General features: G+C 34.3%; 3 protein-coding genes across 9 annotated transcripts in view; 1 reads left to right on the forward strand and 2 right to left on the reverse strand.

Annotated features, from left to right (window-relative positions):
- Window positions 1-318: 318 nt before the first annotated feature.
- Window positions 319-13,636, forward strand: LOC138318666 (nucleolar and spindle-associated protein 1-like). 3 transcript variants are annotated; one of them, XM_069261262.1, is made up of 10 exons: window positions 319-452; window positions 1,344-1,412; window positions 2,474-2,548; window positions 3,750-4,121; window positions 4,448-4,688; window positions 6,465-6,570; window positions 7,794-7,989; window positions 8,880-9,255; window positions 10,076-10,286; window positions 10,616-13,636. In XM_069261262.1, the coding sequence occupies exons 1-10, from the start codon at window positions 369-371 to the stop codon at window positions 10,701-10,703; spliced, it is 1,818 nt and encodes a 605-aa protein (XP_069117363.1). In that variant the 5' UTR covers window positions 319-368; the 3' UTR covers window positions 10,704-13,636. The 3 variants fall into 3 exon arrangements, with proteins under 3 accessions (XP_069117363.1, XP_069117365.1, XP_069117364.1); XM_069261264.1 differs by having other exon boundaries at window positions 7,794-7,980; XM_069261263.1 differs by having other exon boundaries at window positions 4,451-4,688.
- LOC138319687 (uncharacterized) lies at window positions 12,591-13,595 on the reverse strand. The gene has a single exon (XM_069262832.1). The coding sequence runs from the start codon at window positions 13,593-13,595 to the stop codon at window positions 12,591-12,593; it is 1,005 nt and encodes a 334-aa protein (XP_069118933.1).
- A 769-nt stretch (window positions 13,637-14,405) lies between the features above and the next one.
- The window catches only part of LOC138318665 (centrosomal protein of 112 kDa-like), a 29,175-nt gene continuing 23,576 nt past the window's right edge, over window positions 14,406-20,004 (reverse strand). For all 5 annotated transcript variants that reach the window (XM_069261261.1, XM_069261260.1, XM_069261259.1 and 2 more), the window contains 3 exons: window positions 18,051-18,140; window positions 17,254-17,319; window positions 14,406-16,987 (listed from right to left, as the gene is read on the reverse strand). In XM_069261261.1, the coding sequence (XP_069117362.1) occupies window positions 16,844-16,987; window positions 17,254-17,319; window positions 18,051-18,140 (300 nt within the window). In that variant the 3' untranslated portion in view covers window positions 14,406-16,843. The remainder of the gene's footprint in view (window positions 16,988-17,253; window positions 17,320-18,050; window positions 18,141-20,004) is intronic.

Below are 20,004 nucleotides of genomic sequence, written 5' to 3' on the forward strand. Positions count from 1 at the left end.
GGTCCCAAAATGCAATATGCACAACTAACACGTAGGGCCTCAGGGGAACCTACATATGAAATTTGAAAAAGATCCCTTTAGAACTTTTTGAGAAATAGCGGTAACAAGTACTGTTAACGGACGGACGGACCACGAACGAAAGGCAATTTGACTAACCCACCATCTGATGATGGAAAATATAGCCTTCCTCGTTTACAAGACTAAAGGACGACAACTCTTACTCTCGGCACCGGACGCTGCATATCGCCCCGCGCCGCGATTAGTAATCCTTCATAGCCGATCGCTCGACCAATCAGAACAAAGTTAACAAAATTTCAAACATTCGGCGGACATTTCTATTTCAGCTTGGGTTTGTGATTGTTGACAAAATGGACGTAGAAGAAATTTTATCCCTAAAATATAATGAATTACAGAAACGTGCAAAATTACTTGGCATTAAAGCCAACATGAAGGTTTGTGATGACTTTACTACTGTATGATGGTACTGAAAACAAACTTTAGTATGATTTTTCACATTGTGAATGTGTGGCCGTCGTCATATTACGGTCATTTGTCATGTTTACGATTTTATTCCTTAGATGAATAAAATTTTTCATTTAGCTCAGTGATAAATCTACTCGTCCTACTTATACTATAGAAATTTAAAAAGTACTTAAACTTCTTGAGAACTTGTCACTATGTATCATTGTATCCTACTGTCTATACTGTTAGGTTTTTTTGCATCAATTTTCACATAAGATAATGGAGACTACAGCCGTAGCCAATGTGACATTGTCATCATGTAGTAAACTGTTCCGTTTTCATAAGTGTTTGTAGATGAGGTGACATTAATTTTACTTTAAGTTAAAAATATAAAAATATTAATTGCATCACGAAAAAATTCCATGTCACTATATCCTATGTGGAATGAAATACTGATTCAGTTATTGCGCTGCGCATGCACCAAAGGCAAATAAATTATTTTAATACATTTTTTGTGCTTATTAGACATATCTATACACGATAAAACACGAAATATTGTTCATATGATGGGTATCATTTATGCTCTGCGATGGAGCATCTTTAAAATATTTAAAAATATCCTATACCATTGGCCAGATTTGATTGTGTGCCCTGATAATAACTAGGTAAATATTGCTGACAGCAGAGCGATTTATAGAACATTTTTTATTTACCAGGGTACTCATGATCAGTGTTTTACAATGTTCATCCCTATAAAAGAAATTTCATTTTAAAAAGAAATAAATGGTCTACTTTGGACTAGCAGAACTATGTGATGACTTAATCATGCATAACTTAAATTGTTGCAATTTACGTCTATTCAGCTGCACATTACTTTTTAGATTGACAAGTTGAGGAATGCTGTTATAGAACACCTCTTGGATGAAAAGCAGACAGCAGATCCAATACAGGTAATGTTGGTACATAAGAATATCCTGAACTATAAAATATTTGATTTGAAGAACATAAGACTGATATGAGTGATAAGGAATTTCAGATGCAGTTAATTCCTTCCAGTGATAGGGAAGGCGATTCGTTTCTTTGCAACTATGTCTATATATAAAATTTAGATGGGACATTTGATCAGACAATGTGCCAAAACAACATTTTCCAGGGACATTGAGGACCATAACTTAAGCCAGTTGTTCTTGAATTTTCTTTCCAATTTAACCCTTGCAGATCTTGTCACATAACACATGTTACCGCTATTATCGCCTGATTTTCGTCAGTGTCAGTCGTTTCATTCTCAACGGATTTATCCTTGATAACTGTACATGTTCCATCATCGCTGTTGGATAGCTTAGACAACTCTGTGGGCTTTCTTAGACCCAAATCCGCTTGACACAATTTAATTATCTGTTTTGGGGGCATGATTCCGTTGATCGTTTGTTTGTTTACAGACTCATTCAGCAGACATGGTTTGTAATATGTGTCATGTAACCTCTAGATCTGTATACATTGGACAAGGGGGGGGGGGGAGGAGAACCAATCAAAAGCGACCTTTCAACAGCGTGTTTAGAAAATGAGTTCCATCTCAAAAACCATTTGTATCTTATTGATGATCAGTCAAATGTCTATGCGTCGAAAGGGCGCAAAGTATGTTTTTTGATGAGTCATTTATTCAACAAAAATTGGTGTATGGCGCAGGGCACGTGGCCTTCCCTATCACTGCCTACCAATACAAAGTTCTGGTATTTAAATCCAGTATGGAATGTAGTCTTTCATTTTTTATTCTACAGAAAAAGGATTTCAATAGTATAAACATAATAGTAATAAAACAGAAATTTCAAATTGGTTAATAATTTAACATAATGGCAAATTTAATTTACCAAAGTAATATTTGAAATGATAACTTGCAACTTTGAAAAAACTACATTAGACATTTATACAAGTGTATGTCAGCATAATTTATTTTTATTTCTTTTAACACTATATGGCAAAAACAAATAGCATGTCTTCATTATTTTTTCAGGAAACTGCAAGCAAGGAGGAGAATGAAGAAAAACCAAATGAGACACAAAATAATAAAAAAGGCCCAGGTCGCACAGTAAGGAGATGAAAATCTGATAAAAACTATAAAACATAAATATAAGAAGAGGTCTTTTTAATTTAAAAAGTTTTGAAACAATGATTGAAATGTAATCTGATTTAGATACCCTAGTATAAAATGCTAATTTTCATTTCATTTAATAGAGGACCTAACAACATCCCATTAGGGGTCATATTCTGATGCCCTTTATACTCACTGTAATTGAGTTCAATTGTACCTCTGCCATATGACTACATCTGAAAAGGCAATTTTTTCACAGTTTACATATCTATGTAGGTATTAGTGCTTAATGGGTGTAAATGACACGAAAATGATGCTAATTTGGACAAGCCAAGTTTCTTTTTATCCTAATCCAATGTTGGAAATTCTGTAACAGAAATTCTGTTTCTGATTCAGGGAACTCAATTACTGATATCAGAAATTCTTCCTAATTTCTGATATCAAAAATTCTATCTCGTACTATTGCAATGGAGATCATTCATTATTTGTGGAGTTGATATTTGAAATTCTTATATCAGAAATAGAATTCCTGATATTGGCAATATCGGAAATTAGAATGAAAAGTAACTTAATTTGCAATCTGATTAAAACACGGATCCTTATTATCACTACGTTTAAGATCTGACAACATTCCATTAGGGGTCATGATCACATCTGGTGACCTTTGGAAATGGCCAATCAAATTACTGCTGCCAGAATCATGACCGTGGACGAAATAGTTTGAAAAAGCTGTCAGAATTATTTTTGTGTACGCAGTCATCTCTCCCAAAGTGCACAACAAAGCTAAATATTTATTCTACAATGGGACGAAATGTCTCTTTCAATATTTATGTAACAAGATGTAGAAAATTCATTTGATCTGAATTCTGAAGTACAAGTGGATAAAGGTCATTCAAACATGGTATGTTGTCTGATCCTCTATTGAATGGAGTGCTGTAATATAAGGATATGTATTTTCAGATTGCTTAGCCTGCCATATGTGACTGCTCTCTAAGACTATTTAGTTCCTGTTAGGAAATTTAAGAGTTGTTTGATTTGTCAGGTTGAAAGTTCAATAGAAGATGTCCCTAACAGGATATTGTCAGATCCTCTAATATGAATTCAGAATAATGATCTGTAATCAGATTGCATTATAATTTCTTCCTCATGAATGCGCTTTTCAAAATCACATGCTAATTTTTCTGTTTATTTTTTGTAGAAAAAGGAGAAAGTGAAGAAGCAAAAAGCAGTAATTAGTATTCCCAGACCTTCCACACCAACTATAATGAAAGCTTTTAGGCCTGGTCACCTGGGTTCAGAACGACCCATTGGATTATCTCCCTTAGTCAGAAAAAGCCTCACTTCCACTAAACCAAACACTACACCTAAAGGAACTCCCAGACCCCTTGGTACACCAAAAGGAACCCCCAAACCTGTTACACCACAGATAGCCAAAGTGAAGTCTGCAACACCCAGGGTCATCACCCCTAAATCTGCAACACCCAAAGTTATTAGTCAGTCCAAAAAAAACCAAGCTATTCCACGTTTGTCAACACCCAACTCTGCAGTGAAGTCAGCCACACCAAATCAGGTATTGCAATGTAGTTTGATAAAAATATCTGTATAAAGGGAATGTAGCTCAGTAAGGAAATAAAAATCTGATACAGATAATCAGAACTACACTTCATGATCATGATAACATGATCAAATTCATGTATCTACCAGGGATAAAAATTGACTGAATTAATTCTTTCTCTGAAGCTTTATGAATGTGAGCCACTGAAACTGAGCCCTGTGTACCCGTACCACTGGGTATAGTAGGACCCTGAATGTATGTTACGCGCCAATACATGTCAAAAATTTGACAAACAATGCTTTGATATCTTGAAAATTCATATCTATGTTAACATCTTTCAGAAGAGAACTTCCCAGGAACCAAAAAAGAAGAGGAGTACTTTTGAGATTGTCCCTCTTCCTAATGAGCCCATGGAAACCCAAACCTCACGGAGAAGTACATTTGATAAGAAAACCCCAGAGGAAAGAAAGTCAGGAAGTCCAGGAGCGAAGGAGATGCTTGGTGCTCTTACAGAAAACATGGACAGTGCAGAGATGAAAGAAACGCTTCTAAATGCTCTGGATAAAAAAGTGCAAAAGAAAGGTAACATGTCATAATGCAAAACCATTTAAAATTTCCAAAATAAAGGAAAATTTGATTGACCTTCAGTAGTTATGAAACAAACCTTCTATCATTCATCAAACTTGATATATATTTGAACTTTTAATTGAAAGAACTGTACCTTTATCTGGTATTGTCTGTTTGTTATCCTCTTCTACGACTATAATCTCAGTTGAAACTGTTATCTGGCCATGACTGGGGTATTGGTCAGTCAACATCTACTAGACATTCAGCACAGCCAAAAGTCCCATTTCCATACAATACAAGTCGTAGTAAAGTTTTAAAATTTGTATTATTAAATGTTTTCTCTGTAGAATTTGTCTGTTTTCATGTCTAAACCATAAAGATGTTTTAAGCATTTATGTAACTATTTTTGGAGGTCATCTGACCCAAAGCGTCGGGATTATTGACCTACTGTCATCATGCACCGTCTGTTGTCGTGCACTGTCCGCCTGCATAAACTTTTCATTCAAACAACTTCTTCTCAAGAACCAGAAGGCTTAGGGTATTGATATTTGGTCTGTAGCATGCTGGGATGAATGGCTACCAAATTGTTCAAATCAGTGAGTGACCTTGATTTCATTCAAGATCACAGGGGTCAAATAGGCTTAAAATCTTTTGAACAACTTCTCGAGAATAACTAAGAGGCCAAGGGTACTGATATTAGGCTTGTAGCATGCTGGAATGAAGGGCTATCAAGTTTGTTCAAATGAATGACCTTGCTCTTCATTCAAGGTCATAGGGGTCAAATAGGCTAAACATTTTAAACGACTCCTTTTGAATAACTAAGAGACCTAGAGACCTGATATTTGGCCTGTGGCATGCTGGGACAAAGGGCTACCAAGTTTGCTCAAATGAATGATCCTAATTTTCATTCAAGGTCACTGGGGTCAAATAGGCTAAAATCTTTAAACAACTTCTTGTGTATAACTGAAAGGCCTAGAGACATGATGTTGGGCCGGTGACATGCTAGGATGAATTGCTACCAAGTTTGTTCAAATGAATGACCTTGACCTACATTCAAGGTCACAGGGGTCAAAAAAGCAAAAATCTTTAAAACAACTTCTTCTCAAGAACCTGAAGGCCCAGGCTACTGATTTTAGGTCTGTGGCATGCTGGGATGAAGGGCTGTCAAGTTTGTTAAAGTCACAGGGGTCAAATAGGCTTAAAATCTTTAAAACGACTTCTTGTAAATAATTAAGAGTCTTAAGACTGGATATTGGACTTGTGGCGTGGTGGGGACCATGGGACCTTCATTCATGGTCTAATTCATCAAGTACATTTTAATGTATATTAGAACCTGAACTTCTTCTATTAAAAGAGTCTTTGTATTGCCTCAATTGTTTGCCACTACTATATTCTTTGAGTGTTGTATTGTGCCAATAGTCAGATGACCATTAAGGCCCATGGACTTCTTGTTTGATTACGTAGGGGTATGAAAGAAATTTTGTTTGCAAACTGAATCCGCCAAAAAATTAATTTCATAACCCTATGAAGTTAAAAAATTAGTTGCAGTTTTCTAAATCAATATGCAATGTCGACGTCTCTATTGTGACATCATGATTACGTCAGATTTTCGTGCCATTCACAGATTTTTTCTTCATGGTATATAAAGGAAAAAAAATCTGCCAATCAGAGAGTTGGATTTAGTATGAAAACAAACAAAAATTAATTATTATCTCATAACTGTAGTATTCTTTGTTTTTCGTTATCTAAAAACATTATGTATCTTGTGACTGCAAATATTTGATTTCATAGTATCTGAAATGGACCCTAGCAGGAAAACAACTGGTATTCCAAGATTTGCAGCATTCTTGGCAGCTAGAAAAGAAGCTAAAGAGCAAAAGCCCTTGACTCCAGGCAAGTATTGTTTGATGGATTTACTATTAAATTCTAAATAAAGATTTTTATTATATACAAATTCAGTTAATATAAAAGGAAGGGTATCGCTTTGGGCGGTTTTACGACCACTCCATGATAAGCAAAATATTTTTCATGAAGATAGCTGCATATTGTATGCTATTGAGAAAATCCTATTTTTTCTGGGCTCATGATAATTTCATATTCACATTTTCATTGTTAAAGTCCTAATTATTTTTTATTAGTTTATGCCTTCAAATTTTCTGTTTGTGAAGTTCAGTTTAGAAAACTGATGGAAAATTCAAAAAGTAGGTCACAGTGACCTACAAAAACGTTTTTTAACATTAAAAACTTTTAAGTTTTTTGCTGAAAACAGAAATCAAGATGCAATCATCTTAAAGCAGGTTATGACAAAATCAAAAAACATAACTCTAAAGCTATGAAATGGTTTCAAATTGAATTGTGTTCATTTAGGTAACAAAGAAATTAACATATCAAATTTAGTCACCTTTTACTATCATGCAGTGGGGCAGCAGGCACAATTCTAGCATCATATGTTCAGTGAAGGTGTTGCTTTATATTAGCTCATAAACAAGCCTAAATAATTAAATAATGGTAAACCTGCTTTAAACATGGGGAAACATTGGATGCTTAGTGGACAGATGATACCATTAATTGAATATGACCTTATTTATGCACATGACTGCAGTGGGGCAGCAGGCACAATTCTAGCATCATATGTTCAGTGAAGGTGTTGCTTTATATTAGCTCATAAACAAGCCTAAATAATTAAATAATGGTAAACCTGCTTTAAACATGGGGAAACATTGGATGCTTAGTGGACAGATGATACCATTAATTGAATATGACCTTATTTATGCACATGACCTAGCCAATGTGATCCTAGGGTGTAATTATCCTAAGCAGGTCATGTCAAAATTCACATGTTATACTAAACATCAATCTCAAGCTATCAAATCTATATCCCTCCTTTGCTAAAAATAGGAAATTATTTCTCTCTTTAAAATTGCAAGGTTGGTCTTTTCCTCCAACACCAAAACCTAGTGTGTCCTTGAATCAAGTTCTACATAGGTGTAATTATAAATGAACAAAAAAATTGCCAGATTACATTGTAATACCGAATATTTGCTCCCAATGATGAAAAACACCTGAACATGACCTTGTCAAACAATGTTATTACACATGAGATGTTCTTCAAACAGGGAGTAAGAAGTGGACAAAGATTCACAAGAAAGAGTTTGACAAAATGGAGTCAATTGATGTGTACCTCAACAAGAAAAGAAAGCGACAAGATGACTTTGCAAACTCTGCTAAAAAAACAAAGATTTTGCTGGAAGAGACGAAAGCAGCTATCAGTAAACTGAAGAGTCACAAGACTCCAAATGCATTTAAAGTAAGTAGGGTAAGTACCTGTCTGATTTCATAAGTAGCTAAAAATATATCATTTACAACTTTTGTATGAACAGTTACGAGAAGCCTCAGGTGAATGCTGGGTCCCAGAAGTATGCCATAGAAAGTAAAATGAATAGACATCATCTGAATGGCAACAAACTTGCTAACTTTGACTTTCTAAATGTATATTTTCAAGCAGGTTTATTTTTTTGTGTTTTATGTGATAAAATCCTAAATTCAATCACCCATGAAAATATATTTGAACTCCTTTAATTATATGGTTGGAACAATTCATTTCCAACTACAGGGGTTAGTTAGTTTGTGTCCATTTGTTATGATAGATTTGAAACTTATTGTCAATTTGTTATGATAGATTGAAGTAAAAATTGACATTGTTTTTTAAAACGTTATGGTATTATGAACCCTAAGCCTTTGTGTATAGTGTGCTGTAAATTTTAATTAGTTACCTTGGTTTAATGTGTTTAAAATGAATAGTCGGGCAAAGAAAACAAGTCTAAATGCGTTCATTGGCCTTCAGTCTAAATGCGTTCATTGGCCTTCGAAAAGTTCTCACATATTAATACGACGGTCAAGTTCTGCTTAGTTTCCCAGTTCTGACCATTAAAGTAAAGAAAAGTTGAAAGCATTGAAAGCGAGGCTGTGTGTAAATGTAACCACGGACATAGTGAGCCGGGAGGACGTTGTAGAATTCCTATACTTTAAATTAATTTCTTCGTACGCAGACAGATTTTGACGAGAGATTTTATTTTTCCATTTCAAAAGAAATTATACTGGATACATTCACACCATTTTTACCGACTTTAGCCATCCTTGTCCGACTGTTCACTTTAACATAGAGATATACATTAATTGTTATTAATTGATTATCTGTCATTTCAGGAAGCCGACAAAAAAGCAACAAAATCATTATTTGTCACTCCTGGTACAGCTGCAGCAAAAACAAAAACACCAACAGGAGTTCCAAAAACAAAAACTTCAACCGAAGTTCTAAAAACAAAAACACCAACCGGAGTTCAAAAGACAAAAACACCAGGATCTGCATCTCTGAAATCCAAAACACCTTCGACATTCAAACCGACTGTTTTCAGCACAAAGAACATGAACTTGGACTTCAACAACACAAGAAAATCACCAAGGACTTCGACTGGACCTTTTAAACCAACAGTTCTCTCCACTAACAACATGAACCTCAATTTCAGCAGGGCTAAGACACCAAGCACTCTGTCTAAGGATACCAGCAACCGAAAATCCTATGGTAAGGATTGTATGGGTGTTATAACAGGGGCTGTTTCTCAGTATGAATCCATTATGAAACATTTATATTCATTGTTAAATTTCCTTCCCGTGACATAATGTTATTACAGAATACATAAATTAATAAAAAAAAAAAACGGGAAAAAGTAACAAAAAAAATCTGGTACCTAGTTTGAGATAGGTGTTAAAAAGAATAGCCATCCATATTACAAAGGAATAGACAAGGGAAAAAAAGAACAAAAAAAATGAGGAAATTCAATGAACCACCCTTTTACACCTGTATATTAGTCTCTTATATGACTGTCACTTGTTTGAATGACATACAAACATCACCCAGTACCAATCTTGAGTGCTCAAGATAACATGTAATGTTGTAAGTGTCGACATTTTCATTTATAACTATAATCTTATACGTAACCTTTATCAGGGTTATTGCAGACTACTAACAATGTGTTACCTGTCTTAGAGGTTTTCTTTATATAGTTTGTAGGCCTCTCTGACCTGTCACATTTAATTTGTTCCTAATGCTTCCAATACATTGACATTGTATCAACTCTTTATGAAGAACTGTTTACCATGCTTTTTAGCTGGTGTGAGTCAACTATTGGCAATATAAGTTTAAATATTGGGGGATTATAGTTAAAATTGAAACATATTTTTTCTTTTGAAAATAGAATGGTTTCACTACTGAATAATTATAAACTTGATAAATAAACACACAGATTTGGTTACAAAATTTCACTAGTTACTGTACTTTGTCATCATAAAGACAGATTTAATGACTTTGACTTATTCTTTGTGTCATTTTTTTTTTATTTCAGTCACCCCGTTCAGGTTTAATGCTACTATGAACAGCACCCTTAATGACAGCAAGTCTACGAGTAAGAAATTTGACTTGAAAGCCAGTCTAGCCCGGCCAATCACATGGAAGACGCACAAAGGCAAACTCAAACCACTGGAGACTGCATCCATGTACTCTACTGCAAAGGGTGAACCCAAAGTCAGCATCAAATCTCCAAAGGTCACTGGAAGGTCAGTGTGTAGAGCATGTTTGTTATCAACAAATCTGAACATTTCATTGTTTTACACAGTTTTACAAAGTTGTTTAATAGCAAGAGTAAATATAAATATGTCTTTTTAGCTACTCTTAGAATATGGGGCCTGTAGCTTTGAATTTGGGAAATGGTGTGTCAAAATCTATGTTTCTAGCAATACATGTACACAAATATTTAAAGCTTTAAATGACTCAAGTTTGGCAAAATAAATAATGGATCATTTTCATGTAATTTGATTTTGGTTTTTATTGTTCTAGAAGATATTCAACACAATTATTCTTCATTCTCAATATTCTGTTTTTTCAGAGAAAATCGTCGTGCAGAAGCACTGAGGAGGCGAGCAGACAAGAAATTTAATAAACAGATGTCACGGCGAGACCTCAGTGCCAAGTAGAGATTATGTTTATATATCAAAAACAATTCAGTGGTGCTTAATGTTATTATTGCCTCCAACAGTTACAAACTTTATAGATACATCCATGGTATGCTCTCCTTGGCAGCTTTCTGAATGTGTCCAGCTATTCAGATCAGGATATATCTAGGTGTTTGTCTCGCTTACAGAGATATCAACTCAACAGAGTTCTTGGTTTCATATATTGTAATAGCAATGTATTGCATGCACAGCTATTTGTGGTGAAGAAATGTTTGCATACCTGGTACATGTACCATCCTCCTATTGGACTGAAATGATGCTATAGAATAACATATTTTACTGGTGTTGATAATCATATGATTGAAATGCATATTGTTTTCCTGTGTTCTAATATATATTGTATCACTAACTTGTAGTGTGCAGATGCAACATATACCACTTCCCTGTGTTACTGAACAGAAATTATGTGGTGATAGAGTGATCTGAGCCCATACAGCTTCCTAGTGGTGCTGAAATGATCATAGCACCTTCCTGTGGTGCTGAAATGATCTTATCACATTGTTGTTGTGCTGTAATGATCCTAGCACATCACTGTGGTGCTGTAATGATCCTAGCACATCGCTGTGGTGCTGATATGATCCTAGCACATCGCTGTGGTGCTGATATGATCCTAGCACATCGCTGTGGCGCTGTAATGATCCTAGCACATTGCTGTGATGCTGAAATGATCCTAGCACATTGCTGTGGTGCTGATATGACCCTAGCACATTGCCGTGGTGCTGTAATGATCCTAGCACATTGCTGTGGTGCTGTACTGATGCTAGCACATTGCTGTGGTGCTGTACTGATGCAAGCACATTCCTGTGGTGCTAAAATGATCAGAGTAGGCATATTGTACCTTCATCATATCATCAAATACCTTATTCCTTTTCAGGTAGATCCATTTCACAGACTGTCTTTGTCTCCTTTCTTCTTTTTCTACTCTATCTTTCCTGTTTTGTATTGTTTAGTGTTTGTCTGAATGAATTTGCAATTATTTTTATGTACTTAATCTTTTAATAATATTAATATATTTCAATTCTTATAATATCAAAGGAAATAGAATAATTTTTATGAAAGTTCATAATTGTACATGTTTTATTATTACAGCTTATGGAGCTAATACTCACAATGTTTGTTTTTAAGGATACTGTGTTGTAACTTGCAATTTCCCTTTTGATACACATTACTGAGAATAGCTGTAGTGTATGATTACAATATTGAACATTTGAAATCGCTAACAAAATAAAAGTGTGGGATGTTAAATATAAAACCACCAGACAGTGACACTACACAACATAAATCTGATTTATGGCCAATTCTCTCTTTCTTTGTTACATAATTTATTTATTTGCACAAAGATATAAGAATCATTTGAACAGGTACATTTTCGTATTTAGTGCATTTTAAATATAAATTGAAGCAAAGATGTTTTTAACAAAACATTTTGTAAACCATCAATTTTAAATACTTTTTAGTTTTTCAGAATTTAGATTATCGAAATACAGCTGTGATGGTATGCTGCAGCCATCCCTCATTGTATGTTTCGACCCCTTACTCGGTACACTCTCAGAGGATGGGGGGTCCACGGTGATGATCGGATAAAGTTAATAATTTACTTTTCTGCTATGGTTTTAAAGTATTTTGGTGCGTACTGTATGTGTAAAAAATATAGAAGTTTACTTTATGGTTGATGCCTCAACAGATTTTATCATTGTATCATATGCATTTTTTAAGTCAAATGTCTATATTACATCTTATTGTCTAGTCCAAATGGAAGTACTGTAATTAGTGATATTTCTTGAATTAAATTTCATGAAACTCAATTTTGATAATAATAGAAAATTTTCATTATTATTATTTTTTTTTTCATTTGTTTTTATTTTTCTCAAGAATTTTGTAAATTGTTTTCATGTCCAGAAACATATTATTGTCAAACAGTGGTTTGTCCACACTGCCATTTCTGTCAATCACTGTACTGATACTGTAGTAATGGGAGACTGGTTTGTCTACACTGCCATTCCTGTCAATCACTGTACTGATACTGTAGTAACGGGAGACTGGTTTGTCCACACTGCCATTTCTGTCAATCACTGTACTGATACTGTAGTAACGGGAGACTGGTTTGTCTACACTGCCATTCCTGTCAATCACTGTACTGATACTGTAGTAACGGGAGACTGGTTTGTCCACACTGCCATTCCTGTCAATCACTGTACTGATACTGTAGTAACAGGAGACTGGTTTGTCTACACTGCCATTCCTGTCAATCACTGTACTGATACTGTAGTAACGGGAGACTGGTTTGTCCACACTGCCATTCCTGTCAATCACTGTACTGATACTGTAGTAACGGGAGACTGGTTTGTCCACACTGCCATTCCTGTCAATCACTGTACTGATACTGTAGTAACGGGAGACTGGTTTGTCCACACTGCCATTCCTGTCAATCACTGTACTGATACTGTAGTAACGGGAGACTGGTTTGTCCACACTGCCATTCCTGTCAATCACTGTACTGATACTGTAGTAACGGGAGACTGGTTTGTCCACACTGCCATTCCTGTCAATCACTGTACTGATACTGTAGTAACGGGAGACTGGTTTGTCTACACTGCCATTCCTGTCAATCACTGTACTGATACTGTAGTAACAGGAGACTGGTTTGTCTACACTGCCATTCCTGTCAATCACTGTACTGATACTGTAGTAACAGGAGACTGGTTTGTCTACACTGCCATTCCTGTCAATCACTGTACTGATACTGTAGTAACGGGAGACTGGTTTGTCCACACTGCCTTTCCTGTCAATCACTGTACTGATACTGTAGTAACAGGAGACTGGTTTGTCCACACTGCCATTTCTGTCAATCATTGTACTGATACTGTAGTAAGTATATAAAGGATATAAATAAGGATACCTTGTTTGTTTTATTGTTGTCCAAATATAGAGAGAAATCCTAGATAGAAATAATATCAATTATTGATTTACACTATTAATTCCATTGACTCAATACAAATTTTTTGAAGATCAATATTTTTGGCTTCCTTCTACTTGCAATTGTTTATCTACATGAACCAAACAGACTTCCAAAAGTAACGAGGACAAATGATCATTTGTCATGTTTTAATCACAAAGTAAGAGCTTGTACTTCAAGTGTGTTTGAAAGTTTATGATGTTAAATATTCCAACATTTGATAGTTATTAAAAGTATTACATTTCATTACACCAACTTTTTGATATAAATCAATATCATACAATTTTCTATCAATATGTTGATTTTTTTTCTTCTATCAATAACAGCTCTAGCTACGTATACCTAAGACAAGGTATTTCGAAGGCTTTAATTCTCCATCAAAACACCAAGAATGTTTGAGAAACCTGGGCCAGTTGTTCAAAAGATGATAAGGCTAATCACAGTTAAACAATAATTTTCAAATTGAGATAAAATAATTTCTAATAATACAAAAAAAATCAAAATAAATCGTAAGATTCTAAAGAACCCAATTTCTTTACTGACTCATAAAATTTTGCAGCAAATGAGAAATGAAAATTTCTCTAATCAATTGATTAAGCTGATCATACTTTGAACAACCGGGCCGTGGAATCTTACCATTGATTAGTCACAACAGTAGACCAGCTACTTTACACCAAAGGTCTCAAAATATATAAACAAGAAACATGTTCAACATCATTTTTATTATTAATATGATTATATAATACTTTTATTGTACAATTTCTATATTACATTTACACTAGAAAACATATACACAATATAAAAATTATATACATGGACAATTTTGTCGAGATTGCTTTAGTATAAAATGTTTTGACCTGGACGGTTGATAGACATTATTCAGTACAACATGAATCGGTATTGGAAACAACTAAACCATCTGAATCTTTCATTCTTTCATTCAAACTCAATAATAACAAGTTTTTTCTGCAAAAAATTTTCAAATGAAAAATGCAGTTACCGGTAATTGGTAATGGATTATGAAATATCTGACAGGTGAGGAAATTGGGAAGTACATGTATTTTTCTATATACATGTTAACATGATTTTTTTAATTAGCAAAGTCACACACAAACCTGAACCAAAAATTAAATAATAAATCAACCAATATGGAAAAAAATATATTAACTTAAACAGGTATGTATAATGGCAAGTTTGCATAAGAAAAGTTATAAAGGGAATTATTGTGTAGTAGATTAGTTCTTACAAAACACGACAAAACCAGGTTGATCTGGATTAAAGAAAGCAAAAGAAACTTTATGTGCTGCTGCTTATAATTTCCGGAATTTTTTTAAGATCTTGAAATCTCTGATGCTTCCAAAACTGTTCTTTTGGATGTTCACCAGAATTCCATGATCAATGTAGTTTAAAAAAAAAGTTAAATGCTTCAAAGCCCCTGTTTAAAGGTACAGATACCAAAAACTGCAGGGGCTTGATACACAAAATTCCATCCTATAACCCATTATTCTGTATTAATACTTTGATGGAGTGTGGGTTAAGAAATTATATCAAGCCCCTGTGTCCAATATCATAGTCTATACTCTAATCCAGACCAAACAAGTTTTATTATCACAAATATCACAGATAAGTTGATGCTGAAATTAAAATAAGGAGCATAAATTAATGAGATAAAATTAAGTAGACAAAGCACTGCTGGTTACGAAGTCCAGTTAAACATAGAACAAATGACAATAAACTCTTACAGCGATTCTAGAAAAACCCAAGATATAGCCACTATCTTCCATTCCAACACCTCACAGACTTTCTTGCTCACATATGGTCAGCTTATCATATAGAGCAACAAACATGATGTACTATTTGTCTTCTGCTTACACATCATTCGAGATGTAGAAACAGTACACTTTAAAGAATGTTTCATGATTCATAATGAGATCTTCTGAATTAATATTGCAGCTTTTTTAAAGATATGATTAACAACTTTCAAACAAAATCTATATTAGTTACACTGAACATTCTCTCAAAGGATTGAATTTTTTACTGAAGCTACCAGGTACATGTATCTGTTTAAAACAATAATTGTTAAGATGTTAAGAGCAGTTAATTTTTTACACTCGGTCAAGACAAATAGATTCAGGAACTACAAATAAGATTGATAGCTCCAAATCTACCGGTAAACCAAAGCTGTACAACCATTTCTACACCCCAGTATTGTATATCGGTTATTACTGTAGATATCCTGTAATAAGCCAATTATACCACTAGTCTTTGCCTCTATATATTGAGTCAGTTTCTGGGTTCATTCCGGATCCATAACAACAGAACTCTACCTTATTACCAGCACGGGCTTAATGCAAAATAAATACAATATATCAATACAGTATATTGAGCAACCACCTCTTAACTTCAATCCCACCAGTACATTACAAGTAACCTATTTGATTATAATTTTTTAAATATTTTTGAATGTATGGTCAAGTTTTCAATTTCAATGAAAACCTATTGTTTCTATTAACAGTAAGACTACATAAAATCGTATACGGTACTCTTATTTTCTACCTTAGACAAGTTTCAATTTTATTCATTAGACAAATGGAAACCTTAAATGCTGTATAAATTATCTAAATTATCTACTTAATATATTTTTTGAATATCAATAACTGCAGTATATATTATTAACATCTAAATAATTAACATAACTAACATACCACAGGTAACCAACAATAACCCTGCTATACTCTCCAGACACACCATACAACCAACATTTATACCTGTATTATGACACATTTTTACCATAGAAATAAAAACTGCTGTAGAAGCAAAGGAAAAGACTCACAAATATTTCAGTGGAATGTGTTAAGAAGCTTTTTATGGACATCAGCTACCAAGAGAGAGAGATACTGGTAGATCTTGTGGTAGTCCTTGGATCCTTACATCCGGCATATAGGTCGTGAATTTCCTCTGACCTTGGCACCAGACATAAACATTCAGGCAGATAAATGTCAACACCGGATCACAACAGATCAGTAAATGTAGAAGCGGATTGTTAAAAAGTAAGAAAGTTGTACGGTAGTGCCATAAAATAGCCAGGCTGGGCATTTTCTACACAGCGATCACAGATAGAACTTTGTACAGCATTGATCATACACTACACAGCCTTGATTGGTGAGCTGGCCTGGAATTGGTTTAATGTATATTGATTTTTCAGGTCTATTTCTTCTTGAAGTATTAAACTTCTCTGTTGTAGCGAGTTAACTTGGGATTTCAGTGAGTCAATGGTGTCTTCAAGTTCCTGTAATCAAAGGAAGACATTTCCTGTGAGCAATACAGATGACAAGTTAATGTGAACAAATAACAACACTTTACCCAATTTCTCTCAGAAATCTCTTATTTTTCTTTAAACTAACAATGATAATACAAGTCACTTTATTAACATCACATTCAAGTGTTTTTCTATGCCTTTATAGTGGTACATACCTTTAACAGTTCAAACATTATTCTAAGAATTTTCGAGTTTATGGATTTTGTCTGGATTGCTGAAATCATCACTGTACATACCTGTCTCACAGAAAGTGACATCATGCCTCTCATCTTCTCTTCATAGGCTAACTTCAGCTGGGTAGTCTGTGGCAACACAAACAGTAAGTTTTATTTTCAACTAAGTCGAGACTTATCTGCTCATGTGATATGTCATTGTCACTTACTCAATATGAAACGTATGAAAACTTCAAAGATACAGCGTCAAATAACAAAGTACTTTAAATGTCTGTAAATGCCTTCACTGCTGTATATGTTATTTCGGACTGAAGAAGGCCCTATAGTGGCTGAATACATATTCCATAGAAATGATTTTGATTTTACATTGAATTTATTTTGGCCTTTTATTTTGGATTATTAATATACTAGCTTTATACCATTTTTCCTCATTATGCTGTATACATGTATCAGGACATGACAGACATGAATAACAATATATGCTCTCCCCTCATTTTATGTGAGGGACATGAAATTCCATCATTTTGAGATGTAAGAGGATTAAGGAAGTTATTTTTGTTTAGTTGTTATTACATTGAATGCCCTAACAGTATACAGTTGTTTACTGGGGGTGAGGGCAACAGATGATTTGTTGGACACGAAGACAAACTTCACAAATTCATTTATTGGCATTTTTGTCAATAGAGTTTATATAGAAATGATTGTATAGGGGTATAACAGTTATTGCTGTAATGAGTGCAGGTGTCTCTGGCAAACAGCATGGGCTTGTGTTCATGTTCATTTTATAGTGCTACCTCACTGAAGCATGCTGCTGAAGACAAAGCAGAATAAACACCTAGGGGTATCTAAACACTATTCACCTTTTCATCAAAGTCAGATTCCTGTTGGTCAAGTCTACGCTCCAGAGTTCGCACACGGTTCTGCTGAGCTTCCAACTCCTTCTGTAGACTCTGTAACAGGAAAAAAAGGAATAATAAAAATAACAATTTCTGATGATTGTGGTTTTTAACTCACCTTCATAACTAGGCACAGAATCTTAATTTTTCAAATAAACACCCACCCTTTTGGAGCTTTCTAGATATTTGTGAGGTTAAAACAAAGGATTTTTTTTCCAACAAGCAGTGATTTTACATTACTAGGTAAATCTTTTTGTAACCATTGATATTTTTCAAAACAAGGCCACGGACACAGCTTTACTTAAATCATACAGAAAGTGTAAAGTTTTCCTGCAACATCATATCAAAATCAACTACATACAATGTATATTTATTTGAAGACATGAAACAAATGGGAATTTTGAGAAAAACTGGTGTTCAATCCAAATGACAAGTGAAACAAAAGCTTTGTTTTCATTTAGATGTAACTCAGTCATCTCTGAAATTTCATAATCAACAGTTTTAATTGAAGAAATAGAAGAGTTCATATCTGTATTCAAGGAGGACAGAGTTCAAACTTCTAACAACAATCAGGGTCATATTAGCATGTGTGCCAATGAGAAATCTGTAGAAGTAGATAAAGAATAGAAAGACTGAGCTGTAGGAAAAGAAAAATGTCGGAAAATCCTGAGTTTTTAAGGAGTTTATAATAACTTTGAACTACAGCTACATATACATTACTATAAAACACTCAACAGACAAAAACTACCATCACATGTGTTATTCCAAACCTGTCACACACGTGTCCTGTACCCCGAGTAAAATCAACCCAATAACTACCATGTGTTAGTTCACCGACGCACCACCACAACAGTATTTGTTAGTTTGACAATCATATCACACATACATCTTTTACTTTGTTTTGGTAAATTTTCTAGTTTTCTTATAATAAAAACAAGGACATAGTCATTCAGATCCCCTGCCAATGGAGATATCAAAGCTGAAGTAAGTTTGATTGAGGAGACTTATGTGTATGAAAAAAAACCAGGAAAAAGGAAGTTGAGCTAAAGAAAGATGGAGTATAATTCAAGTAGAGTGGGGCTGCAATTGTTGAATCAGGTACACAGCCTTGACATTTATATTAGACTATATACACAAATATGGGTGGAGTTTTGCAAAATAACATTTACCATTTACCCTGATATTTTCAGCAATGCTTCCATGGTAACGGAAAAAGTGCAAAAAATGAAAACCTAAAAATAGCAAAAGGTACTACTAGACCATAAAAAGAATGTGTCTATGAAGTTTCGTGGAAATATCTATGCTGGTTTTAGAGTTATGCTCCGGAAATGAACCTACTACAAAAATATGATATTTTCAGCAATGTTTCTATGGTTACAGAAAAAAGCACAAAAAGTGAAAACCTAAAAATAATAAAAAGCACTACTAGACCATAAGAACAATGTGTCTATGAAGTTTCATGGAAATATCTCTGCTGGTTTTAGAGTTGTGCTCTGGAATCAATTCTTACACAAAAATCTGCCATTTTCAGCAATGTTTCCATGGTAACAGAAAAAAGTACAAAAAGTGAAAACTTTAATATAGGAAAAGGCACTACTAGACCATAAGACTAATGTGCCTATGCAGTTCCGTGCATATATCTCAACTGGTTTTCCAGTTATGCTGCGGAAACGAACCTGGTACAAAAATATGATATTTTCAGCAATGTTTCCATGGTTACGGAAAAAGTGCAAAAAATGAAAACCTAAAAATAGTAAAAGGCACTACTAGACCATAAAAAGAATGTGTCTATGAAGTTTCATGGAAATATCTCTGCTGGTTTTAGAGTTATGATCCGGAAACGAACCTGGTACAAAAATATGATATTTTCAGCAATGTTTCCATGGTTACGGAAAAAATGCAAAAATGAAAACCTAAA

This window comes from Argopecten irradians, chromosome 3, assembly GCF_041381155.1.
Source record: "Argopecten irradians isolate NY chromosome 3, Ai_NY, whole genome shotgun sequence".
In the NCBI taxonomy this organism is placed as follows: Eukaryota; Metazoa; Mollusca; class Bivalvia; order Pectinida; family Pectinidae; genus Argopecten; species Argopecten irradians.

Bases quoted from the DNA above. Each gene is read 5' to 3' on its own strand.
- LOC138318666 (XM_069261262.1), top strand. From the start codon at position 369: ATGGACGTAGAAGAAATTTTATCCCTAAAATATAATGAATTACAGAAA. The intron at 2,549-3,749 runs GTAAGGAGATGA...TATTTTTTGTAG, and splicing joins AAAAAGGCCCAGGTCGCACA to AAAAAGGAGAAAGTGAAGAA. The intron at 10,287-10,615 runs GTCAGTGTGTAG...CTGTTTTTTCAG, and splicing joins TCTCCAAAGGTCACTGGAAG to AGAAAATCGTCGTGCAGAAG.
- LOC138319687 (XM_069262832.1), bottom strand. From the start codon at position 13,595: ATGATTGACAGAAATGGCAGTGTGGACAAACCAGTCTCCTGTTACTAC.